Source organism: Stegostoma tigrinum, chromosome 18, assembly GCF_030684315.1.
Source record: "Stegostoma tigrinum isolate sSteTig4 chromosome 18, sSteTig4.hap1, whole genome shotgun sequence".
In the NCBI taxonomy this organism is placed as follows: Eukaryota; Metazoa; Chordata; class Chondrichthyes; order Orectolobiformes; family Stegostomatidae; genus Stegostoma; species Stegostoma tigrinum.
Genome location: NC_081371.1, coordinates 5,076,191 through 5,102,936, shown reverse-complemented (window position 1 = coordinate 5,102,936; position 26,746 = coordinate 5,076,191). Strand labels below are relative to the sequence as shown.

Genomic DNA, 26,746 nt, shown 5'->3' with positions numbered 1-26,746 from the left:
AGTTCATTCTGAGCTTGTCCTGTCCAGCACAGTGATCTCCTCAGGGATACAGGACAATTTGGAATGAGATCAAGAGAACCCCAGTTGTCATGTATCAACAACATCAGTAAGACTAAGAAAGAAGTCTGTTGAGGGAATAAATTGTTCAAAAAAAGACAATACAAGGGTTATGACCTTTGTATCAATGCCTGAAACACAAGCAAATTGATGTCAGGTAAATAAGATCTGAGAGTTGCATGCTTGGCTCAAAGATTGGTGAGGGAGGAATGTGTTACAATTCATGAGGGACTGGGAAGAATGAGCTGCACTAATGGCCTTTTTTAAAATGGTGCTGGGTCCAGCACCGAGGGAAGTTCTATAACTAAGGCTGTTCAGAGGGTTTTAAGTAATAAAAGGTGGTGGGGAGGGGGTGGGTGGTTAAAGTGAAGGTGAGTTTTTTTTAATAAAGTCATCTCTCAGCCTCCTACGTTCCAGAGGGGAAAAAATCCCAGCTTATCCATGGTAAATCTCTTCCGAACCCTCTCCAGCTTAATAATATCCTTCCTATAACAGGGAGACCAGGACTGGACACTGTGCTCCAAAAGAGGCTTCACCAACATCCTGTACAACCTCTACACAACGTCCCAACTCGTATACTCAAAGATCTGAGCAATGAAGGCAAGCATGCTAAATGCCTTCTTAATCACCCTGTCTACTCGTGATGTAACTTCAAAGAATTAGGTACCTGAACCCCCAGGTGCCTCTGTTCTACACTACCCTGCTAGTCTTGCCTTTGTTTGCTTTGCCAAAATGCAATACCTCACATTTATCTAAACTAAACTCCATCTGTCACTTTCCAGCCCATTGACTCAACTGATCAAGATTGCTTTGTCATCTGAGATAACCTTCCTCACTGTCCACTAACCACCAAACTTGTATTGAAACTTCTGGAGGAATCAGGTGTGATCATAATCTGAGGGGACTAGAAAGGGTAGATTCTGAAAGAATAGTCCCTCATTAGGCAAAATTTAGAACTAGAGGGCACAGTTTCAAAATAAGGCATCTCCCATTAAAGTTGACGATTAGGAGAAATGCTTCTCCTCAGAGATGTCACTACCTCAGCAACCACTGAAGGCTGGGTCAGAAAGATTTTGAATTTATAAGCGAGTCAGGCATTGTGAGGAGTTGCTTTGAGTGCAGTGTTGTTTGATTCCAAAAGAAAACTCAGCCCTGTTTGTTTATTTGCTGAAAAGCAGTTATTGAGAACGCGTGCCATTGAAACAAAAGGTGAATAATTACAAAGTCCATGGATTTTTAAAAATATTTTTACTTATTATTCTGTCATTTGCACAATGCCAAAGTCAGAAGACAGTTCTGCTTTGTGCTGATTGACCATTTTTCTCAACAGTCATCCTGCCCATTGTGGTAAAGAGTGAAATTTGTTGTACAATGATTAGAAACAACCCACCAGTCCTGCAGGCCTTTGGCTGTCCTCCAATGGGGCAACGTTCCGTCCAACTGTCCACCAATAGGGCACTATGCTGTCCGACTGTCAACCAATGGGGCACCATTCTGTACGACTGTCAACCAATGGGGCACCATGCTGTCTGACCTCCCACCCCCTTCTCTGTGGGTACTCCTGGCTGTTTGACCCTTCTGCAATTGTGCAAGACCTTCTTTGACTATCCTCTAAAATCATATCAGCTGCCTGTCCTCTGATGGGGCACCATGCTGTCTGACTATCCACCAATCAGGCACCTTGTTGACTGACTGTCCACCAAAAGGGCTCCTAGCTGTCTGACCATTCTTCAATGGTGTCAATTGCTGTCTGGCTATCTTCCAATGTAATATTAGCTGACTGTCCTCCAATGGGGCACCTTGCTGTCTGACTGTCCTCCAATGGGGCACCTTGCTGCCTGACTGTCCCCCAATGGGGCACCTTGCTGCCTGACTGTCCCCCAATGGGGCACCTTGTTGTCTGTCTTTCCTCCAAGGGGTACCTTGTTGTCTGACTGTCCCCCAATGGGGCACCTTGCTGTCAGACTGTCCCCCAATGGGGCACCTTGCTGTCTGACTGTCCTCCAATGGGGCACCTTGCTGTCTGACGGTCCCCCAATGGGGCACCTTGCTGTCTGACGGTCCTCCAGTGGGGCACCTTGCTGTCTGACGGTCCCCCACTGGGGCACCTTGCTGTCTGACTGTCCCCCACTGGGGCACCTTGCTGTCTATCCCCCAATGGGGCACCTTGCTGTCTGACTGTCCTCCAATGGGGCATCTTGCTGTCCAACTGTCTTCCAGTGGGGTACCATGGTGTCTGACCCTTTGCCAATAGTGCTGCTCACTGCCTTTGACTATTGTCCAATGGTGCCGCCTCCTGTCCAACTTTCCTCTAATAGTGTTATTATTTGTAGGGCCATCTGACAAATATCTTCCAAAGGAGCCACCTTTCTTGTCATACCCTGAACAGTTCAAACTCCTCCATTAGTGCTCTCAGGGCCCAGCTTATCTATGAACAGTCCAGCAGTACTCCAAATGCTCCAACAATAGTGGCAATTGTTAAAAAGTACTCTTAACACTCCACGAAATTTCCAGGCTTACAGTTCAAAAGTGCTGTGACGTAAACTATTGTCCAAATCCCAATGATGGCATAGTTGGATCAGTAACATTCCATATAACTGAAGATGACCCAACAGCGTATTAACCAGGCCAAAGAATCCACTTTCTAAATAATCCTGCAGCCGGCCATGAGATTTCAGAGTCCAACAGTGCAACAGAGGGTTGAATAAATTAACAGCCTTAACGATTGAATCATTTGAACGGTACATCACACCCTGCAAAGAACCTTCCAATTGGATTCTCAAAGGTTCAAGGATCCTTCACCATGTCCAACCGAGATCCAGTAATTCTCAGGGTCCAACGGTGCTCCAAATAGTTCACAGTCCTGTGATTGTCCAGTCCAATGCAACGCTGTGCTCTGATCAATGCAACCTGAGGCTTATATTAGTCTACAGTTCATCTATCACACTCTCCCTGAGGGCCAAATAGATTTACAGAAGGGTGCATTTACATTTTCTACTGAAAAGGGGTCAGATCGTTTTGTGGGATACCAAGAAAAGATTGATTTCTTTTTGTCAGCCAGTCATCATACCAATCGTTTTCATTGTCATTTATCCACTGTTGGACAGGGTGAGGACCTCGTGCCAAACTCCACATCCTCTGATGTACCACAGCAATTTCCAAAATATGACAGGATTTCAAAAGGGCACATGGAAACCAAAACTTTGATGTGTTTTTCAAACTGGTTGGCTTCTTTCGAACAGAAATGATTTGCTACACAGGTGTCAGTTGTCATGGGGAAAGGGCACATTGAAACTGTGCAGAGACTCACTGGCATGTGGGACTGAGAGTTGGCCAGGGAGGTGACTGAACCCACTTTTTTTTAATCCCTCAATAGATCAAATACAGTTTGCATTACTATAAAATTCTCCCTCAGTTAGAGTGGAGATCTTGAAGGAAATTGCAAGATTGTCTTGGACAAAGGAGGTGCTTCAACCTTAATCCCTTGCATCTTACCTTCTCGACATTGCTACAGTCCAATGGGGCTTCTTACATTATCCTAATGTCCCAGCACAATCATACCTTTTTGCTAGCAACCCTTCCCACTAGTTGATCTCAGTCCACCTCCAGAGATCCTGTCCCGGCCTTGCCTCAATGAAATAATCCCTGCATGCTTGTACAGAGAAGGTGACAAATTCATACTTCGGGAAAATTTAACTGAATTTCTCATCTATTTGTCAAAAATGTCATGCAGCTCTGTATTTTGTTTTGATCCTTGGCTCGGTCTTTCGTGGTGTCAGTTTGATGGCTGTTAAAGAACCACCCCACCCTGACTGTGTCCTGGGAAATGTACAAACATTTTGGCATCAATCTCACTGGGTTTTAAAGTATTGGCTCTGAAGGTGTGCGGAGCACAGAAACCTTCAGGTCCATCAAAATGTAAGGTTTTAAGCAAATAAATGTTTTTCACCAACTTGGTCAAGGGGCCCACCGTGGAGGCTTTTGTTATCAAGAAAAAGCAACAATGTCCTCCACTTACAAAGACAAACCCGACTAATTTATTCGATTCCGATTGACACCGCCCCCCCGCAAGTGAACTCAATGTCTCTCACCCTCCAGTGTCTCAGTTACAAGGGCAACCCTTTCTTCTGATGAGATTTTTGATTTTGATATGATTCTCTGGTAGGATCTGCTTTGCTTCCTTTCACAGAAGTTGACAAACTTCCACGGCCTTGTATTTGTTAGGCATGAATCTCCAAACCAAGCCTGGCGACTGGGAATCAGCTCAATCTCAGCTTATCCCAGCCCAAGCCGTTCCCTTGAAACACTCAAGCTCCAGGGTAAGGGTCCAAGCTTTGCAGTGCGTCTTCCTCTTAGCGTGGGAAACAGCCACCACGAAGTGCCCCCACCCTCCACGATCCGATCCTGCCCAGGCAACTCACTTCAAAAGGGTACACCCTGCTGCTTCCCCCCACCTGCCGCCGTCAGATCACCTTTACCAGCCTTTCCTGCGCTCGCCTCAAGGGCTGCAGCACGCTCAGAGTTTTCCCACTCATCTCTAGCCCATCCCACATTTGGGACGGGGAGCAGGGTTCAGAATGCCTCAGGAGAGGGTCGACTTTTCTTTTGGCTAGCAAAGGGGGCTTTGACCCTCGAACACGCCGCAAGCAGCTGGGCTGTCGGGACAGTGGCAGAAACCCCCCACCTCTCACTGTGACAGAGGACGGTCTGGGGTGGGGGGGGGGCTCACCGTTGTGGAGTAGTTCCAGTTGTTAGTTTACACCAAGGACAAGAACGGAGCACTGCTGTTCCCAGGGGCTCTCTGCTGCACCCCCACCCCTCCTTGTCCTGGTTAACCCTCACGTTCGCTGGTATGACTGCGCTGTGCACCGAAAGGGCGGAGACCCTCTGAATAATCAAGGGGAACAATGCTGTGGTGGCACTCCATCTGAGGAAGGCTGGATGGCCAACAGGGACCTCCCTCACAGTAAGGTGGGGAGGAGGAGGGGGGGTGGTGGTAGTGATGAGGAACAGTTTGGAGGCCTCAGATAGCGAACGGCGGGAATATCTAAACAGGACTCAAAGTAAACTCTTGCAAGCACGGACTGTCCGGCCTGAATGGCCTCAATCCTGACAAGTCGGTCGGTGGGCACGCAACGTGGAATTTTGGTTTCGGTTTTCGCACACACGGCACCCCACCCCACTTCACTCCTGGCAGCGGCGTGTTCAGGTGAAAAGTTGGCAGGGGACGGCCAGGGTGGTGGGGGGTGTGGGTGGGGGGTGTTGGGTGGCGTCTCTCTCTCAGCTGTTGTTTTCAGCAGTCAGGTACTTGAGAGCTGCAAACCCGTAGCGGCGAGACATGTCTTGCTGAAACTCCTCCTTCAGCGTCTTCAGGCAGATTCGATATTGCTTGTTGGATCGGAATTTGGTGATGTCGAAGCTGGGGGCGTGAGGCATGTGGATCATGTAGGCGTTGGGGAGGACGATGAACTCGTATTCCTGCAACAAAGTGGGGGGGGGGGGGGATGGAAAACACCCAGTTAAATGGGTCAGGGCCATTAAAGGAGACTTTAACCACGGATTTTTTTTTAGCTTAATTGTAGCTTTCCCAACTGTGAGGCAGGAGGTGGAAGCTAAAACATAGAATTAGAGTTAGATATGGCTCTGAGGGCCAAGGGTGTGAGGAGAAAATATGAGGTATGTTAGATGCCTTCAAGGCAGAGATTGACAAATTCTTGATCTCACAAGGAATCAAGGGCTACGGGGACAGTGCAGGGAAGTGGAGTTGAAATGCCCATCAGCCACGATTTAAATGGCGGAATGGACTTGATGGGCCGAATAGCCTTACTTCCACACGTATGTCTTATGGTATGGGGTTGGGTGGGCAGCCACAGTGTTATTGAGGGGCACGGTGGTTCAGCGGTTAGCTCTGCTGCCTCACCGCGTCACACACCGCGGTTCGATCCCACCCTCGGGCGACTGTCTGTGTGGAGTTTGCACATTCTCCCCGTGTCTGCGTGGGTTTCCTCGCGCAGTTCGAAGACGCGCAGGTTAGGGTAGATTGGCCATGTGGGGTAGCGGGGATAGGTAGGGGTCCAGGTGGAAAGGCAGGATCAATGCAGATTCGGTGGGCTGAATGGCCTTTTCCCGCACTGTAGGGATTCCATGAGGGAGACTAAAAGTCTGAATGGTCTATTTTCTACGTTTCCATGCCTGAACCAGTTCATGATAGTCTGGTGAAGGGAGACTGCAGTTGGTCTATAAATAAACAGCTCATATCGTGGGATAGTAGTCTGAAGATCGGCACTGGGAGGATGTCCAGCTCAGAGCAATGTGTCTGAAGAGTACAGCAGAAACCAGCCTTTTACTGCCCTCCCAAAGCCCTCTAACTGCAGGAGGCGGCACGAAGATTAAAAGCAGTGCAGAAACCAGCTCTAGTGTGAAACTTGGGTCATGATCTGCCCTAGGACTCCACTCCAAAGATGAAAGGTTTCAAAAGCCTGCTTTGCGCTGAATACTGACAACAGTTAACCAGCTGCCCAAAGTTCAGGAAGCTGCTTCCCCTCTTTTATTACAAGGGGAAGCGATGGTCCAGTGGTAATATCGCAGCACTGTTAAGCCAGAGACTCAGATAATGTTCTGGCGACGTGGGCTTGAATCCCGCCACAGCAGATATGGTGAAATTTAAATTTTAAAAAATCGCTGGAATTAAGAATCTAATGATGACAGTGAATCCAATGTAGGTAAAACCCATCTGCTTCACTCATGCCCTTTAGGGAAGGAAACTACCATCCTTACCTGGTCTGGCCGACAATGTGACTCCAGACCCACAGTAATGTGGTTAGCTCTTAACTCTTGCCATCTCGGCAACTAGGGATGGGCAATAAATGCTGTCTGGCACCCTCAAACTGTGAATGAATATCTGACAAATGCTAGGGTACACTTCCTTAATGATATAGCCAGTCCTCATGAATGACACGTTTACAGCGCTCCCAAGCTTATTCACAACCTAAGCTTGCCTGACACTGCTTGGGCACATTCAAAACCCTGTGTGCTTTATCTCCTTTAGTGCAAGGCAAGTGGGGAGTATTCCACCACACTCCTTTATACTCTAAAAAATGAACTTAATCAACTGTGAAGCCCTTTGATGGCGAAAGGTACCATGAACAACTAAGTCCCTTGACATTTACCATGCACTGGCAGTAGTGTCACTTCTAGATGGGTTCTTGAACTGGGCACTCGGTTGGGGTGGTAAACATGGTGGGCATAGAATGAACCATGGCACTATTTTGAAGAAGTGTATAAAATTCTCCCAGTGTTCCGATGCAGCTTCATCTGTTGGTCTACCCACTTCGGTCAATCAGATTACCCAGTCACTATCCCACTGCTGCTACCAGTAACATGTTGACAGCCCTGTTTCCCAAAACAGTCTAAGACTTCAAGAGCATTTCATTGGCTGGACAGCCCTTTTATGGTGGTGCTTAGACAGTGTCAGGTGCTTTAGGGATGTAGGTCTTTCATTTATTTTGTCCAGCTGAATTGGGACTATGTCCAGAGAGGTCTTTGGGGAGCAGAGTGAGAATTACAAATCAGACGATGTAGACTCCCCTAACAGAGCTGCAGAATGCTCCCACTCCAGTAGGAATGGACAGCCTCTCAGCTGCATCATCTTGAGAGAAGAAAACCTCAAAGCCACCGAGGAATGGGGTTTTCAGGTGAGATATCAGTGGGTGTCAGTGAGGCAACAATTTGAGATGTTGGATCGAAGAAGTGACACTGGAAGTGTGCCGCACCCATTAGCTAAGCAGCGCCTTCCTCCATTCTAAATAGCCTTTAGTGCAATAAACGGGATGGTCAACATATTCGCCCAGTTTACCTGAAGGATGCTGGGATGGGATACCATACCTGTGCGTCCAGCTCCATGACATGTGCTACTTTATTCCAGCCGAACCCGACAAATCTCCTGTCGTATTCTGGGCAGTCGCGCCTTACTACAACATAAGGCTCAAAGTCTACCTGCCAGTTCACGTGATAGGGAGTGGTGGCAGTCCGCCATTTGGCAAAGTTTGTCGGAGCGTGACCCTTGGTCCAAACGTGATACCTACAGAGCATAAGGTGGCAGTGAGTCATGGATATTCTCAGCACAAGTGACAGCGCTCCCGCTGGCCACCTTTAGCAGGATGGTGTTTTCCTGCAACACTTAAATGGTCACTGTCATTGCAGTAGCACCGTTTTTAACACGCAACCACACAACAAGAATACCCCCTTCACCCTGTATTTTCCATCCCACTTTTACTTGAAGCTCAAATGAAACTATATAACACTCACACATTTAGAGAGGTCTAAAATGGCTCGAGGCACATCAATTAGATACTTATGTCTCTTCTCACTTTCACTGTTCCTTAATGAGGTACAAACGACAGAGAACGCACAGCCTTCTCATCTCAAAATATGTTAATGCATGTAATTTGTGCTTTATGGTTGATTAAGGAATGGGCTGTTTCAATTATGAGCCTTTGTCGTTGGCTGTATTAGGAAATTGGACAAACAATCAACAGGTATCAAATTCAGTGGCCATCAAAGAACAAGAACAGAGTGTATTCTGGATGCTATTAGAGCAAAATTAGACACGATCTGTGATTTGCTTCCAGCAGGGTACCTGCACTCAGTACTTATGTTGCCTCCTGCAGCAAAAGAATGTAGATCTAGGTAACATGGTATTGAAGAATCTAACAGAATGTTTGTTCCAGGTTCCTGTTACTGGCAAACGTTCAACTTCAGCTTTCAACTTCCATGGGCGAGAGTCAGGAGAGGGTGACCATTCAGAGAAAAATGACCTCCTAAAGTTAGATGGAAGGAAGAGTGAGGAGCTTCTCCAGAATCGCAGGCTATATTTCTCCCATAATTGTTGCTGATAGGCTCACTAAAACTTGATAAGCTTCACGGCCGTGGTTCACTCTTCAGGGCAAGGAGTCAGCAGCGGTCCATTGCAATCCTGGACCGTATATGGGGCCTGCACTGTACTGAGGCACTGCACCAACTGTCAGTAACAGGATACCTCTCTCTCTCCCGTCAAGTGCAGTCACAGTCAAAGGTCAAGAATAGGTTAAATTTTGCAAATTACCGAGAGCAGAATCAGACATGATTTGTTATTTTCCTCTTGCAGGATAGCTCCATCTGGTGGGTTCAGATTGGGCTTGGTTGTCAGCAGGCACCTTTATGCCAAGGCAGCCTGGTCCAGAGAGACCGGGGAGAGACAGGGAGGCTGTACGGAGACCGGGGAGAGGCAGGGAGGCGGTGAGGAGGCTGGGGAGAGGCAGGGAGGCTGTGAGGAGACCGGGGACAGGCAGGGAGGCTGTACGGAGACCGGCGAGAGGCAGGGAGGCTGTGAGGAGACCGGGGAGAGGCAGGGAGGCTGTGAGGAGACCGGGGAGAGGCAGGGAGGCTGTATGGAGACCGGGACAGGTAGGGAGGCTGTACGGAGACCGGGAACAGGCAGGGAGGCTGTACGGAGACCGGGGAGAGGCAGGGAGGCTGTACGGAGACCGTGGACTGGCAGGGAGGCTGTACGGAGACCGTGGACAGGCAGGGAGGCTGTATGGAGACCGGGGACAGACAGGGAGGCTGTACGGAGACCGGGGACAGGCAGGGAGGCTGTACGGAGACCGTGGACAGGCAGGGAGGCTGTACGGAGACCGGGGACAGACAGGGAGGCTGTACGGAGACCGGGGACAGGCAGGGAGGCTGTACGGAGACCGAGGACAGGCAGGGAGGCTGTACGGAGACCGAGGACAGGCAGGGAGGCTGTGAGGAGGCTGGGGAGAGACAGGGAGGCTGTACGGAGGTTGGGGAGTGGCAGGGAGGCTGTATGGAGATCGGGGAGAGGCAGGGAGGCTGTGAGGAGGCTGGGGAGAGACAGGGAGGCTGTACGGAGGTCGGGGAGTGGCAGGGAGGCTGTACGGAGACTGGGGAGAGGCAGGGAGGCTGTGAGGAGGCTGGGGAGAGACAGGGAGGCTGTACGGAGGTCGGGGAGTGGCAGGAAGGCTATATGGAGGCTGGGAGAGAGGCAGGGAAGCTCTAAGGAGACTGGAGAGAGACAAGGAGGCTGTAAGTAGACTGGAAAGAGACAGGGAGCTGAGTAGACCGGTTGATGAGGAAATATTTATGTCCAAAGGGACCTGGGTGTCCTTGTGCCCCAGTCACTGAAAGCTAGTACAGATGCAACAAAAAGCGAGGAAGGCAAATGATAGATAACAAAGTGTGAAGCTGGATGAACACAGCAGGCCAAGCAGCATCCCAGGAGCACAAAAGCTGACGTTTCAGGCCTGGACTCTTCATCAGAGACCCTCTCTGAAGGGTCTCGGCCCGAAACTTCAGCTTTTGTGCTCCTGAGATGCTGCTTGGCCTGCTGTGTTCATCCAGCTTCACACTTTGTTATCTTGGATTCTCCAGCATCTATAGTTCCCATTATTTCTGAAGGCAAATGATAGATCGGCCTCCATTATAAGAAGGTTTGACTGCAGGAGCGAGGATATATTGCTGCAGCTGTACAGGGCCCCAGTAAGACCACATATGGAGTAAAGCATAACGTTTCAGTCTGCTTACCTTGGAAAAGGTACACCTGCCACAGGAGGAGCAAAGGTTCACACGAGATGGCAGGTTTGTCTCAAAAGGTGATATGGATTAACCGCATTCCCTGGACTTTGGAAGAATGTAACAGGATCTTGTTGAAACGTGGAACAGTGACAGGGCTGGACAGAATGGATATAAGGGAGAATGTTCCTCCTGAGCCAGAAGAAGGCGTACCTGTCTCAGGATGCAGTGTAGTCCATTTCAGACTGAAACAAGGAAAATCAGAGAGTGGCGACCTTGAGGAATTCTCTACCACAGAACGCTGTGCGGACCAAACTGCTTATGAAAGAAACACATCGATGTCTAGAGGCTGAATGGGGAGAGGGCAGGAGAATGGCTTTGAGATAGTGGGTTAGGCACAGTCACCTTGAATGATGTGCTTTATGGTGAACCACTGCCCCTATTTTCCACGTTTTGACGTGGGGAAGACATCAGGGAATTGGTGGGGGTGGGGGTGGGCGGGGGGAAGTGCTTGATGTGGGGAGAGCAGGCTGCAAAGTTGGGGAAACCAAAAGGGGCTGCACAGGGGAAATGGAACCACGTTGTAGTTTAGGGAGAGGCTTCTGCCGCTCAAACGTCCAAACATTGCTGTGAGGAGGGGAGCTCTCAAGAAAGAAGGGAGTTGATGCCCAGTTCTGCCTCTTCTCTGGCAGGTTTTATAGGTGCACTCCAGATGGACAGTTCTATAGGTGCTACAGAAATGAAAATATCTAATCTCTCCAGTCATTACCGAAAAGTGAAGAGTGTTCCCATGTCTAACATGGACAATAACTCCGCTTTAGATTTCGGGAAGGACAGACGATAGCGGAGAGTTTCAAATGCTGGCACTATTAGAGCTTTCTTTGTGTTGGCCATATCCAGCTGCAGAACTGACTTCCTGTGAGAAAAGATCACAAACACACAGAATTAACAGAACCGCAAACAATTCTGAGGATGCAACGCTCACCAGGGCATCGCATGAGCAACAAGGGAGAGGAGACAGACAATGGGCAATAGGGAAGAGAGGAAGCATGGGGAGAGAGGGCACCGAAGGGGTATGGTGGAAGAGATTGTGTGTGAGAGAGAGAAGCAGAGTAAAGAGATGGGGAGAAATGCATACAGGGCGTAAGGGGGAAATAAGGACAGTGAGGGCTATGAGGGACACAGGACGTGTGTGGAAGCCAGGGAGACAGAGGCAGTGTGGGGCAGTCAGGGAAACAGAGAGAATGTTGGGGAAGAGAGGGAAACAGAGGGAGTGTAGGGGATAAGAGGGAGACAGAAGAAGTGTAGGGGTAAGAGGGAGTCGCATGGATACTGGGCGAAGGATAAGGGGGTGTGGGGAAGAGAGAAAATAGACGGAGTGGGGAGGAGAAACAGAGACAGAGGAAGTGTAGGGAAGAGAGGGAGATAGAGCAAGTGTAAGGGGGAGAGAGAGTGTAGGGGGAGAAGGAGACACATGGAGAATGAGAGAAGGATAAGGGAGTGTGGGATGAGGGGAAATAAAGGGAGTGGGGAGGAGGGAGGGAGACGGCAGAAAGGGAAGAAAGGGAGATTGAGAGGGTGTAGGAGAGAGAGAGAGAGACAGGAACAATGGAGTGGAAGGTGTGAGAGTAGAGGAGAGGGGACAAAAGAGAAGTTAAGAGAAGTGTAAGTGAGGGCAGCATCAGTAAGGCATTGCGAAGTAGTGAGAGAGACTGAATGTTAGAATCATCTGTGGGGTCTTGAAAGTTTCAGGGAGAATCGAAATTTATTTTGAAAGAACTGCAGGCTAATTCAACACATTCTGTAACTAATCTTCCACCCACCATTTCCATAAAACATTTTTCAAAAAGGGCGGAAAGATGCCAAAAAAAACGACAACGTGTTATTGATGATTTTCCCATCAGTTGCGATACCAGCACATTCCTGTAGGTGATGCTGCTGGTCCACTGAACAGCACCACGCCTCAGAGAATGCGCTCCCCTTGTAATGGAGAGAGCTCTGGTGGCAACGCCCTTACCTCTGAGCCGGGGGGCCCAGGGTCACATCCCACCTGTCACAACTTTATACTTCATATTGGTGAATGGGGATCAGATTAAATTAAAATGCCACAGCTTTTTGAAAAGACTTTCTTGGTTTACCTTTTGAGAAAGCAACTTTGGAAGGTCAAAGTCTGGAGGGTGTCACGGGGCGGGGGGGGTGGTTTTAATGTAGTTTGTGAGTTAGCAAGTAGTATGAGCAGGTAAAGGGGAGGAAGTGAGCAACAGCGACTAGTTGGGGGTGTTTAAATCCCTCTGAGGAAGGGTGGAACTGAGAGAAGGAGAAAGGTATAAACTGGACACATGGAGCAGGCAGCCAAATGAAACAGTCAGTAGTCAGGGCTGATGCCTACTGACTGTTTTATCTGGCGTGGATGTGACCCGACACCCACAAACTGAAAAACCAGCAGCAGATGGACTGCATTAACGTGCCCTCCTCTCTCCTGTCAGTTACCCCCACTCCCCCCACCCCCGATAAGTACTTACTGAGCTATTCTCAATTGGCTCATTAGCTCTGCAGTCCATCTCAGCAAAGATACACTGCAGAATTGCTAAAAAGGATCTATAAGAGCAGAGAGATTCTACTTGTCAGAAGAGAACGATCAGGTCACTGTTTGTCTCTGTAGATTAAAGAGATATAACCTGATAAAAGTCTTTGTAATAATCAAAATATTTGATATGGAGAAACAATGTTTCCACTTTTAGGGAAAGACCAGAACTAAGTGCCAGAATGATATGGCAGTCACTAATGATCCTCGTAGGGAATCGGAAGAGAACTCTTTAGTCAGAGAGTGACCAGCAGGTGAGATTTACCAACACATTAGGTTTTTGAGGTGACTAGCGTTTAAGGAGAAGCTAGATAACACTTTGGTACAGGAGGAGGAGTCCGTTGGGTAAGATGAAGTGGGCTGGGAGGAGAATTGCTTTTACATTATAAACACTTGCATGAACCAGTTGGCTTAATTCTACTGCCGCAAACCATCTACAGTTATGAACGGAAAGAACTGCGGATGCTGTAGGTCAGAGACGAAAACAGAAACTGCTGGAAAAGCTCAGCAGGTCTGGCAGTATCTGTGGAGAGAAATCAGGGTTAATGCTTGGGGTCGAGTGACCCCTCGATGGAACGGGCCGTCGGGTCACTCGACCCTAAATGTTAACTCTGATTTCTCTCTACACATGCTGCCAGACCTGCTGAGCTTTTCCAGCAGTTTCCAACTGCAGCAACAGTTATAATAGGACTGCCACACCGTTCAGCCCATTCTTTAGCACTGTGGTGACAACTGTAACCTTACCACAGGCGTAGACACTCAAGCTCCAGCTCATTACCTCAGGTACTCATAGAGACCATACATAGGGAGGAAGTCAATGTCAGACAGGAACATGTAGGGTGTGTTAACATGTTTCATGGCGATGTTCCGCAGCAGGTTGACAGGATAGAACTGTCCTTCCTTGTAGACGATGTGGTAACCAACGTTGCTCCTGCTCATCAGAACCTCAGATCCCTGGGCGTAACGGAGGAACTGCTGGGCCTCAGCATCGGACAGGTAGAGGGCAAGGCTAATGGGGCCCTCCCAGTGCTTGCAGATAGCCTCCAACATCTGCAGCCTGAGGAAGGAGCAACATTCATTAGCAGCGAGCAGTTGCAAAAGGGCAATACAATGAGCGATGTCAGGATCAACACAAGAAGTTGTACAACTGCATTAAGACAGCCAAAAGGTCCTTCAAAATACATTTGTATTTGCGATATTACTCATATAAAGAAATAGCTAGTTGAATATTTATTAAATATCATTTCCACAGGGAAAGCAGATCACGTTCCTAGCATTCTTTCAAAACTAGTAATGAAATTTCTAAAATTAGTGGAAGCAAGAATAGAGTATTAGAAAAAAATAGTGGGGGTGAAGATTGACAAATCCCCAAGACCCGTAAGTTCCCATTCCAGCGTTTTGAATAAAAAGTGGGTGAAAAGCTTTTAGAACATTTAGCAGTAATCATCTATCTCTCTCTCTCAATCTCTCATCATTCAGGATAAGTCACTGCAGTTTGGAAAACTGCAAATGTAATTCCATTACATTGAAGAAATGTGAGAGGGAGAAACCAGGAAATTATAGACCAGTTAGTCTCGCATCTGTTATTGGGATCTATAAATAAAGACAGAGTGACTGAGCACTTAAAGAAATTTGAGCTGATTAGAGAGATGGATTTGTAAAGGCCAAGTCATGGCCAATGAATCTAATTGAATTTTCTGAGCAAGCAACTGCGCCATGCAAAGTCGTTTATAATACATTTCCATAAGGCATTTGACAAGGTTCCACACAAAAGGCTACGAGCTAATGGAATTGAATTTGGATTATGAATCTGATTAGGCAATTGGCTTAGTGATAAAGAATAGGGAATGGGTATGATACTTGAAATCAAAGGAACAGACTAATGGTGTCCCAGAAAGACCTGTGTCCAGGCCTCAGTTATTTACCATAGTTACTCATAACAGTTTGTAGCCTTATCCCCAAGTTTGCTAATGACACAATGGTAGGTGTTATGTTAAAGTGTGGAACACAAGATTACAAACAGACAGTGACAGATTGAGCAAACAAAACCATGACAGTTAACTTCCAACACAAACTCCATTTTAGGCCCAGAGAAAAGATCACGCAGGTGTTATATATAAGACTAAAAGTTAGAAACAGTGGACGTGCAAAGGAATTTAGATTTCCACATATTCAGGTCACTAAATTTATTTGTCTGGTACAAAAAAAAACAAATGGCATGTTAATCAGAGGGTTAGGTAATGAATCAATTCTCCTACATTCCTAAGCATCCTCTCAGCATTCCCCATTTAAGCTCTCTCAGAATTATTCATGCTTCAATAAGATTGACTCTTGTTCCTCTAAACTCTGATGGATATAGGGCCAACCCTTCTTCAAAACTACCTGACCTGTTAACTCTGCTTTCTTTCCTTGTGTGACAGCAACCAGGAAACAGCAAACTTTCTCCGACCTGTTGATATTTCCAGCACTACTACTTCTCCTCATAAATAGATAATACTTTGTCACGGGCCAATTCATTGTGGTGCTCTTAAATCAGGCAGGGTGGGATTACAGTTTGTACTGGGCACAGTTCAGAAACTGGGCTAAAGTTCACTGAGCACGAGCAGCATTCATATTCCCCCAGGGCTGAGCTCTGTAAAAACAGGACCGCACAACCCCATGGTCACAAAAAACCTCGCCCGCGCTAAGTGGTGAGGCTGTGGTCCTTCGCACTCACAATCCTATCCGCATAAGAACATAAGAACTAGGAGCAGGAGTAGGCCATCTGGCCCCTCGAGCCTGCCCTGCCATTCAATAAGATCACAGCTGATCTTTGAGACTCAGCTCCACTTACCCGCCCACTCACCATAACCCTTAATTCCTTTACTGTTCAAAAATTTATCCAGCCTTGTCTTAAAAACATTCAGCGAGGTAGCTTCAACTACTTCACTGGGCAGGGAATTCCACAGATTCACAACCCTTTGGGTGAAGAAGCTCCTCTTGACCTCAGTCCTACATCTGCTTCCCTTTATTTTGAGGCGATGCCCTCTAATCCTAGTTTCACCTGCTACCCCCGCTTCCATTTTATCTATTCCCTTCCTAATCTTATATGTTTCTATAAGCTCTCCCCTCATTCTTCTGAATTCCAATGAGTATAAGCCCAGTCTCCTCAGTCTCTCCTCATAATCCAACCCTCTCAACTCCGGAATCAACCGATTGCACCCCCTCCAGTGCTAGTATATCTCTTTCAAGTAAGGAGACCAAAACTGGACACAGTACTCCAGGTGTGGCCTCACCAGGACCCTGTACAGCTGCAGCAGCGCCTCCCAGTTTATAAACTCCATCCCTCAAGTCAAGAGGAGAGAAAGGCTCTAAAAAGGAAATGTTTTACATAGCAAGTGGTCTGCCTACTGGGGTGGTGGCAGAGATGAGTAATCTCAAACTAAATTTGAAGAAACTAAAATTGCAGGCCTATGGGAGTAGAGCTGGGGAATGGGATTGATTGGATTGCTCCTCAGAGAGTTAGCAGGGACTTGATCGAAGACAGGTGAGATGTTTGGTGAATGTAAGGGACTTTATGGTGAATAGTTGACATAGTTTTCTGTCATGAGGAATGAGGTGCCAGTCAATACTGTGAGAAGGAGGATACTTGAAAGATTGGCAATTGCTCTTTTTCACCATTGATGCCCTTGAGCAGAACAAAATAACACCAAGTTTTCTGACCTGTCCATCGAGAGCTGGGCCACCAGAGTAACCTCAGTGTTTTCAGAAGATAGCTCAAACTCGTAGTGCAAGAAGTAGAGATGAGTGCGATGGACAGTGAATCGCTCCCTTCGAAATTCGTAGCAAGGGTCATCCTCATCCAGTTCCAGTAACTGCTTCTGAAGCTGAAAAGCAGAAAAGGAGCGAACACCAAGACAAAGGTAAAATAAGAGACATGGCTTTTCCTTCAGTGGGGCAGGACACTCACTAGACTAGAGGTTCCAAGCCCATTGGAGATGCAGGGCCTCTTCCAAGCCCCTCACACGCAGCAAAGGTCACATTCAGAGGATGCTGTCTGCACCACCAGTTCCAAAATGTGGCCTTTCAGGCATTCTCACTCACATGGTTTCAATCACATCTCCATACCAAAGACAATTACTTTGTTTTTAAACATAAACTGCACGATCTGGCAAGCATTATTTCCAAAAATTCTTTCATAGGATTTGGGCAACGTTGGTATACCTAAGCATCCTTGAACTGAATGGCTTCCTGGGTCATTGCACAGGGTAGTTAAGAGTCAACCACAAGGCTCTGGGCCTGGAGTCATATGGAGGCCAGACCAGGTAAGGATGGCAGAGTTCCTTCCCTAATGGACATTCGTGAACCAGATGGGCTTTTACAGCAATCAATGACAATTGTCACGGTCTCCATCATTGAGATTAGTTTTCAATTATAGATTGATTCATTTGAATCCCCAGAGCCTTAGCCTGGGTCTCTAGAGTTCTGGTCTAGTGCCACTGCCACTGCACTAATGTCTCCCCATAGCTGACTGTACAATGAAGAGACGAGTTTCTTACATTGGAAACAGTGAAGATTTTAGTTGGTGATTTCCCTATTATGTGACAAGCAAACCAGGATAACCTGGTAGCCAGGGCGTGTAGTTTTGCAGTTTTGTCAAGAGGAGAGATGGAGACAATTTCTTACTGCTTCTGGAATGCAATATCCTGAAGCACAATCAATAGCAATATTCTGAAGGGAACTGAATGTGTGCTTGAAAAGGAAATATTTTCAGGACTAAGGGAAAATAGCAGGGGAGTAGGAGCAAATAAACCAGTTCTCACAAACAGCCAGCTGAGCCACAAAATAGATTGAAAGCTCTCCCTACTGCACCATTCTGTGACTGAAGGTAACCATTGTATAATTCTCCTGTGTACTTCCTACATTTTCCCCATCTCATTCACTTCTGAGGGTTTTCTGGTATTGCAGCCTTGCCACCGCAAACGCACACATAAACATGAAAACATTTCATAATTCTGGCGTGTGTCCCAACAGCATAGTGAATCGAGGTGTTTCTGGAACATGGGGGTGATGTTCTAGACTATCAGGAAAAAAATAATTTTTGCTCTGGAAAAGACAGGATGTTCTTTTGTCACAGAGATATGAAGCTGATTGCAATTGTGTTTTTCTTTAGCCAAGTATATCAGTTGCTTGGTCAAGGCAAAATAACTAAACTCTATTTTTAAAATTAAATCGTTGAGCTGTTAAGATTTCATAACCCTATCAGCAGAGTAAATGATGCAAATAAAAGCTTATCGGTGGATTTAGGCATGGACACATCTGTCCCAACAGGACTTAGGGACTTGCCTCATGAACATACCATCCACTACAACAGTCAGCTGTTCCCTTCTATTTGATCTTGCATCGATTTGGTACAGTCATTATTATCCTATGGTTTGTAACAGTACTGAAGAATGTGACTCCAGTATGCGGTGCATTGCAATTTTTTTCGAGGTACCGAAATGGAAATTGCTGGAAAAACTCACCAGGTCCGTGGAAAGAAAGCAGAGTTAACAGGTCAGGTAGTTTTGAAGAAGGGTCACTGAGCCTGAAACTAGAGTAGAACATAAACTGCATGACATAGCAAGCATTATTTCCAAAAAATTCTTACACAGGATTTGGACAACATTGGTATCCCTAAGTGTCCTTGAACTGAATGGCTTCCTGGGTCATTGCTTAAGTTTTTCACCATTGATGCCCTTGAGCAGAACGAAATAGCACCAAGTTTTCTGACCTGTCCTTTGTCAGCCAAGTAACTTTAGGTCATCCCCATTTGTGACATTCTTACTTTACGTTTTCAGGTTTTCCTTCTGTTATAATCCCAGCTGATGGTAACGTTGGACAAGCCAGATCTCCGAGTGGAACCGTGAAACTTGGCCAAGTAGCTTTCCATCTCATTGTCTAAGTTATTAATAAACAGTGAGTACTGAGGCCGCAAAACATTTCCTTCCAGGTCAACTCTGGTCACATATGGACTAACTGTCTATTATGCTTCCTGTTTCTTGTCTCTCTTCTGACTTTCTATTCAAGCCAATCATTTGCCTTCAGTTTCATAGGCTTCAAATTCAGTAAGCACTCTCTCGCAAAAAGAAGTTATCAAATGCATTCACAGAGACTGTCTGTAGCCACCTCTTCCAAAAACCAACAATCAGTTTTGTCAACCATGATCCACCCTTTACAAATCCATGCTGGCTGTAATTCTTCATGCTGTTCAGCTACTTTATCCTTAATTATAGATGCCAATGATTCCTTCACAACAAATGCAATGCTAACTGGTCTTTTATTCTGTACTTTCCCTCTCTTACATGCCTTAAACAGCAAAGTGACATATGCAGTTTCCAACCGAAACAGGCTTCCAAATAAACAGAACTTTGGAAAATTAAGGTTGGAGTGTTGCCATCTCCTTCTTCTGAAACTTAGGTTTGGAAATCATCTGAACCGAGGAATTGGTCACTCTTCATAACATTATTTCCATTCATTTGATGAGTCCCTCCCTCTGATTCAGTATCAGTTTCACACTGTTCTCTTGTATCCTTGTATTTCAGTCGACGTTGCAATAAAACCTAATTCTAAATCCTAATATGCCTATCTTCTTCCCTCACAGTAAATATTGAGGCAAAGTTAATTTTGACCATTCCCCCATTTCCTTATTTTCATCAGCAATTTAAACATGCTCTATTTGCGAGGGGCTTCTATTGCTCTGACCACCCTAATTTTCCAAATTAATAGTAAAAAATTATTTTGTTTATTTTAGTATCTCTTGCAGACTTATTTTCATATTCTCATCTTGTATTCCCCATCCCCTCACCTTGGATTCCTAGTCAAATAATTATCCAACGGCTCTTGGATGTTTCAGTTAAACTTGACTTCATCACTTATCTAGGCGTTACATTCCATACACTAACAACTTGCTCAGTCAAAGAGCTTTTCTCTCATAACACTCTTGTTTCGTTTGCACATCACAATAAATCTGTTTCAGAGATAGTAGGAACCGCAGATGCTGGAGAATCTGAGATAACAAGGTGTAGAGCTGGATGAACACAGCAGGCCAAGCAGCATTAGAGGAGCAGGAAGGCTGACGTTTCAGGCCTAGACCCTTCTTCTAGGCCTGAAACGCCAGCCTTCCTGCTCCTCTGATGCTGCTTGGCCTGCTGTGTTCATCCAACTCTCCATCTTGTTATCTACAATAAACCTGTGCTCGCTTGTTCTTATTCATGAGTGGGAACAGCTTCTCAGCTTCTCCTTATCCACTCCATACAGCCTGTTCATGATTGTGAAAACCTCTATCAGCTTTCACCTCTCTCAGCCTTCTTCTCTCCAAGGAGAACACTGTCCACTTCTCAATCTATCCTCATCACGGAAGCTTCTCATTGCTGGAATCATTCTTGTAAATCACTTCCACACTCTCTCCAATATATTAACATCTTTCTGTCAATGCAGCATCTACAATATTCCAGCTGAGTCTAACGGTGTTGTCTGTGTCTTTCTCAATTGCCAGGAGATATTTTACATTTTGCACCTGTCTATACTTTGTCTGCTTAATTTAAGTTGTCCCTGAATGGTTTCTTTAGGAAGCAGTGTTTATTTCTCTTAGGGGTGTAAACTGTTTTTGTATCATGTTCAATCTTTTTTGAACATTAAGCTTCAGTTATTTTACGCACTAACAGATTTTCCCAGTTTACTGTGAACAGTCTCTGACTCTGCACACTGAGGTCAACTTTACCTAAATTTTGAATCTTAGAACAATCTTAGAATGGAGGGATCTTGGAGTAATTATTCATAGATCCTTGAAGTTAGTAGAGCACGTGAATGGGACAGTTAAGAAGGCATATGGAACACTTGCTTTTATCAGTAGTGGCACAGAGTATAAAAGCAAGGAGGTAATGTGGGGTAACAAAGTGTGGAGCTGGATGAACACAGAAGGCCAAGCAGCATCTTAGGGGCACAAAAGTTGACGTTTCGGGCCTAGGACAGCGTTGCTGTTGGCCGTAGCTGGAATACTGTGTGCAGTTCTGATCACCTCACTACAGGAAGGATATGATCGCACTTGAGGGGGTACAGATGACACTCACCAGGATGTTGGCCGGGTTAGAGAAACTACGCTCCAAGGAGAGACTAGACAGGCTTGGATTGTTTGCTTTAGAGCAGAGAAGACTGAGGGGGGTATTAAGAGAGGTATGAACAGGAAGAATAGAGAGCAGCTGTTCCCCTTGGTTGAGGGGTCAATCATGAGAGGGCATCATTTTAGAGTAAGGGGCAGGAGATTCAAAGTGGATTTGGGGAAAAAAAACTTTTTCACTCAGCAAATGTTGAGAATCTGGAATGCACTGCCTGGAAAGGTAGTAGAGGCTGGAAACCTTACAACCTTTAAAAAAAATTTGGATGAGTACTTCAAATATCATACTTTGAAGGATATGGGACAAGTGCAGGAAACTGGGATTACAGTGCTTTTAGGGGTAGTTATGTCAGTGGAGAGTCAATGGGCTGAAGGGCCTTTTCTGTGCTGTGTGAATCTATGAATCTAGTGGTTGCTGTCTTTCAAATGCTGTTTTCAATTATATTGTGGTCACTACTTAATTAGGTTTACATGTCTGTAGGTTATCTAAATCTAATATGACATCTGACCAGCTCCTGTCTTGTTGATTCAGGACATTATGTTGCAGAAAACTAAGCACACACACACAAGATGCTTATCTTTTTTAAAGCATGAGCTAGTATTCTTATCCTCAGCTGTGTGACTGTTAAAATTCCTTATTGAAAGAAATATTATTATTATTATTATTTGACTATTCCTGTGTAATTCTGCAGTTATACACTCAGTCACATCATAGCTGACACTGGGACATCTACACACAATTCCAGGTACCATCATAAATCCTTTACTATTTCCTAATTTAACATAACCTTGCTATTCCTGTTTATTTTCTGTTACCTGCATGTTGATTTGCAGTCATGTCTTAGTAATTTGTATCATTTTATACCATTGAAGTTGAATTTACAATGGTAATTTGTTCTTTATACCATCAGACTTTGGACAAAGAACAACTTCTGGGTGTAACTTGTCCTCTAGACTTCTGAATGGACCTCTCAAATTTCACGTCAAATGTTGATCTTGCTTTTTTTGCACCTTTTGCACATCTATTCAATTACTGTATGATCTTCCTGTACTGCGTGCAAAACAAAACTTTTCACTGTACTTAGATACATTTGACAATAATAAGTCAAATCAAATCATGTTTCTTTGTGGTTTCTGAAATCATTTATTTTATATCTTTTAATATCCCTTTATCTGCGGTGCTTAAAGTACAATAACAGACTGTTAATTCAGGTTCTGGTGTTTTTTTCGAAAGTGTTAATTGTCGGACCATTTCCACCTCAATAAAATGTTCCATTGACTGCTTTAAAGTGAAAGGCTTATTCATCCTTTCCACTAGCATACCAGTTCAGACATAGCCAATCCTTCCAGTTCCAATACTGGTGCCAGTATCCCATTAAGTGGAACCACTCTTTCTCACATCAATCCTTCAGCTGATCTGCTTATCCCTAAACCAATTTGTAAGTAGCTTGGGTCATAATCCAGAGAAGAATGCTTGAGGTTCTGTCATAGAGTCATAAGGCACAGAAACAGACTCTTTGGTCCAACCAGTCCGCGCCAAACATAATCCCAAACAAAACCTGCCTGCTCCCGGCCCATATCCCTCCAAACCTTTCCTATTCATGTATTTATCTAAGTATCTTTTAAATATTGTAATTGTGCCCACATCCATCAGTTTCTCAAGAAGTGCATTCCACACGCAAACCATCCTCAAGACTTTTTAAAATCGCTTGCCTCTTACCTCAGAAATGTGATCCCTAGTGCTGAAATCCCCCATCCTAGGGAAAAGGCAACCACTATTAACTCTATCTATATGCCTCTCAACCTCCTACGCTCCAGTTAAAAAAGTCCCAGCCTATCCAGCCGTTCTTGAGAACTCAAATGTTCCCTTAATTTAGCTCCTCATTGCTAATACTGTCCAAATAGAATCTCTTGTCTGCTCTTTACTGTGTTGCTGGCCCCAACATGGGTGGCAATAACTGGGTCTTTCTCCTCCCTTTCAAACATAGTTTCAAAATAATTCAAGATCGCCTTCACTCAGGCAACACAAGTACAGAACTCTCAATCCTACCTGCAAGGGTATTATTTATCTCCCATGTTGGTGAATTGTCAAGGGCTACCACATTATGTTGGGGTGGAGATGGCCTAGTGGTATTATTATTGGACTGTTAATCCAGAGAGCCAGGTGAAGTTCTAGGAATCTGTGTTCAAACCTTACCATGGTGGAATTTGAAACAAATAAAAAAATCAGGAATTAAGAGTCTAACAATGACCATGAATCTATTGCTGATTGTGAGGAAAAGCCCCTCTGGTTCACTAACGTATTTTAGGGAAAGAAACTGCCATCCTTACCTGGTCTGGCCTACATACACCTCCAGATCCACAGCAACGTGGTTGATTCTTAACTGCTCTATGGGACAGCAATAAATGCTGACCCACCCTGGGACACCCTTATCCCATGAATGACTTAAAAGAAAATTCCCCTTTTAAACCATCCTCCCGCTTTGGACAGTCCCCTGCTCCAAGATGCATTCTGTGGCAGTCTTTGGCATTACTTTTTTTACAGGTAACAAGTAGATCGTGGCTTTTGAATAAGATCACATCACCATCTCAGCTTGATTCCCTTTACTCTCTGCAGCATCAATCACCCATCCCTATAGTTGGAGTACTTTAGATGGGTCAGTTTTTGTCCAATGTATGCAGGATGTTTCCTGACACAGTATGGAGATAGGCCAACAAGAGGCGAGGCCACACTGGATTTGGTACTGGGTCATGAACCAGGTCAGATGTTAGATTTGGAGGTAGGTAAGCAGTTTGGTGAGAGTGACCACAATTTGGGGGGTACATACCGCAGGGCAAGAGTTATGATGGAGGGAAAGTCAATTATGAGGTGGTTACGCAAGATTTAGTATGCATAGGATGGGGAAGGAAACTGCAGGGGTTGGGCACAATTGAAATGTGGAGCTTGTTCAAGGAACAGCTACTGCGTGTCCTTGATAAGTATGTACCTGTCAGGCAGAGAGGAAGTGGTCGAGCGAGGGAACTGTAGTTTACTAAAGAAGTTGAATCTCTTGTCAAGAGGAAGAAGGAGGTTTATGTAAAGATGAGGTGTGAAGGCTCAGTTGGGGCACTTGAGAGTTACAAGTTAGCCAGGAAGTTCCGAAAGAGTGAGTTAAGAAGAGCCAGGAGGGGACATGAGAAATCTTCGGCAGGTAGGATTAAGGAAAACCCTAAAGCTTTCTATAGGTATGTCAGGAATAAAAGAATGGCTAGAGTAAGATTAGGGCCAGTCAAGGACAGTAGTGGGAAGTTGTGTGTGGAGTTCAAAGAGACAGGAGAGGCACTAAATGAATATTTTTCATCAATATTCACACAGGAAAAAAGACAGTGTTGTCGAGGAGAATACTGAGATACAGGCTATTAGATTGGATGGGATTGAGGTTCATAAGGAGGAGCTGTTAGCAATTCTGGAAAGTGAGAAAATAGATAAGTCACTGGGCCGGATGGGATTTATCCTAGGATTCTCTAGGAAGCTAGCAAGGAGATTACAGAGCCTTTGGCTTTGATCTTTATGTGATCATTATCTACAGGAATACTGCCAGAAACCTGGAGGATAGCAAATGTTGTCCCCTTGTTCAAGAAGGGGAGTAGCGACAACCCTGGTAATTATAGACCAGTGAGCCTTACTTCGGCTGTGGGTAAAGTGCTGGAGAGGATTACAAAAGAAAGGATTTATAATCATGTAGAAAGGAATAATTTGATTAGGGATAGTCAACACGGTTTTGTGAAGGGTAGGTTGTGCCTCACAAACCTTACTGAGTTCTTTGAGAAGGTGACCAAACAGGTGGATGAGGGTAAAGCAGTTGATGTGGTGTATATGGATTTCAGTAAAGCATGTGATAAGGTTCCCGATGGTAGGCTATTGCAGAAAATATGGAGGCATGGGATTGAGGGTGATTTAGCGGTTTGGATCAGAAACTGGCTATCTGTAAGAAAACAGAGGGTGGTGGTTGATGGGAAATGTTCATCCTGGAGTTCAGTTACTAGCAGTACACTGCAAGGATCTGTTTTGGGGCCACTGTTGTTTGTCGTTTTTATAAATGACCTGGATGAGGGCGTAGAAGGATGGGTTAGTAAATTTGCGGATGACACTAAAGTTGGTGGAGTTGTGGATAGTGCAGAAGGATGTTGCAGGTTACAGAGGGACATGGATAAGTTGCAGAGTTGGGCTGAGAGGTGGCAAATGGAGTTTAATGCGGAAAAGTGTGAGGTGATTCACGTTGGAAGGAGTAACAGGAATACAAAGTACTGGGCTAATGGTAAGATTCTTGGTAGTGTGGATGAGCAGAGAGATCTCGGTGTCCATGTGCATAGATCCCTGAAAGTTGCCACCCAGGTTGATAGGGTTGTTAAGAAGTCATATGGTGTGTTAGGTTTTATTGGTAGAGGGATTGAGTTTCGGAGCCATGAGGTCATGTTGCAGCTGTACAAAACTCTGGTGCGGCCACACTTGGACTATTGCGCACAGTTCTGGTCACCGCATTATAGGAAGGATGTGGAAGCATTGGAAAGGGTGCTGAGGAGATTTACCAGGATGTTGCCTGGTACGGAGGGAAGGTCTTATGAGGAAAGGCTGAGGGACTTGAGGCTGTTTTCATTAGAGAGAAGAAGGTTAGGAGGTGACTTAATAGAGACATACAAGACAATCAGAGAATTAGATAGGGTGGACAGTGAGAGCCTTTTTCCTTGGATGGTGATGGCTAGCACAAGGCGACAAAGTTTTAAGTTGAGAGAATATAGGGCAGAAGTCAGAGGTAGGTTCTTTACTCAGAGAGTAGTAAGGGCGTGGAATGCCCTGCCTGCAACAGTAGTAGGCTCGCCAACTTTCAGAGCATTTAAATGGTCATTGGGTAAACATATGGATGATAATGGAATAGTGTAGGCTAGATGGGCTTTAGATTGGTTTCACAGGTCGGCGCAACATTGAGGGTCGAAGGGCCTATACTGCACTATAATGTTCTATGTTCTATGTTCCCCATTCTGAACCTTTACCTCTCTCTGGACTGTAACCAAAGTCTGGAGCACACGGTTTAGGTCCTGACCCATCGCTGTTCCGAGTCAAGACTGTCCAACTCGCTCTCCAGTTCAATCACTGAGCCAAAGAGATTTGAAATGGAGACATTCACACGAGATGTTGACAGTCTTGCTTTCCATAAACTAAGTAGGCATCTTTCTCAAACTGAGAGACATTTAGAGTAATGTTCATCTTTGTGTTTCTATGGGATCCCTCCCCTGGGGTGAGGAACTCTCCCATGCATGATTTTGGGTGGCTTAAGCTGCTGGGGGGGTTGGGTGACGGGATTGTACCATGACTCTCAAACTCCCCCTTTCCCAGGTTTCTGCCATTTTTGTCCACATCT

The 26,746-nt window shown here is 45.6% G+C and overlaps 1 protein-coding gene across 2 annotated transcripts in view; it reads right to left on the bottom strand.

The window, feature by feature from the left end:
* Positions 1–1,288: 1,288 nt before the first annotated feature.
* Positions 1,289–26,746, bottom strand: part of large1 (LARGE xylosyl- and glucuronyltransferase 1) — a 427,164-nt gene continuing 401,706 nt past the window's right edge. For both annotated transcript variants that reach the window (XM_059652276.1, XM_059652277.1), the window contains exons 11-15: positions 16,916–17,079; positions 13,992–14,270; positions 11,399–11,545; positions 7,942–8,137; positions 1,289–5,535 (exon numbers count right to left, since the gene is read on the bottom strand). In XM_059652276.1, the coding sequence (XP_059508259.1) occupies positions 5,338–5,535; positions 7,942–8,137; positions 11,399–11,545; positions 13,992–14,270; positions 16,916–17,079 (984 nt within the window). In that variant the 3' untranslated portion in view covers positions 1,289–5,337. The remainder of the gene's footprint in view (positions 5,536–7,941; positions 8,138–11,398; positions 11,546–13,991; positions 14,271–16,915; positions 17,080–26,746) is intronic.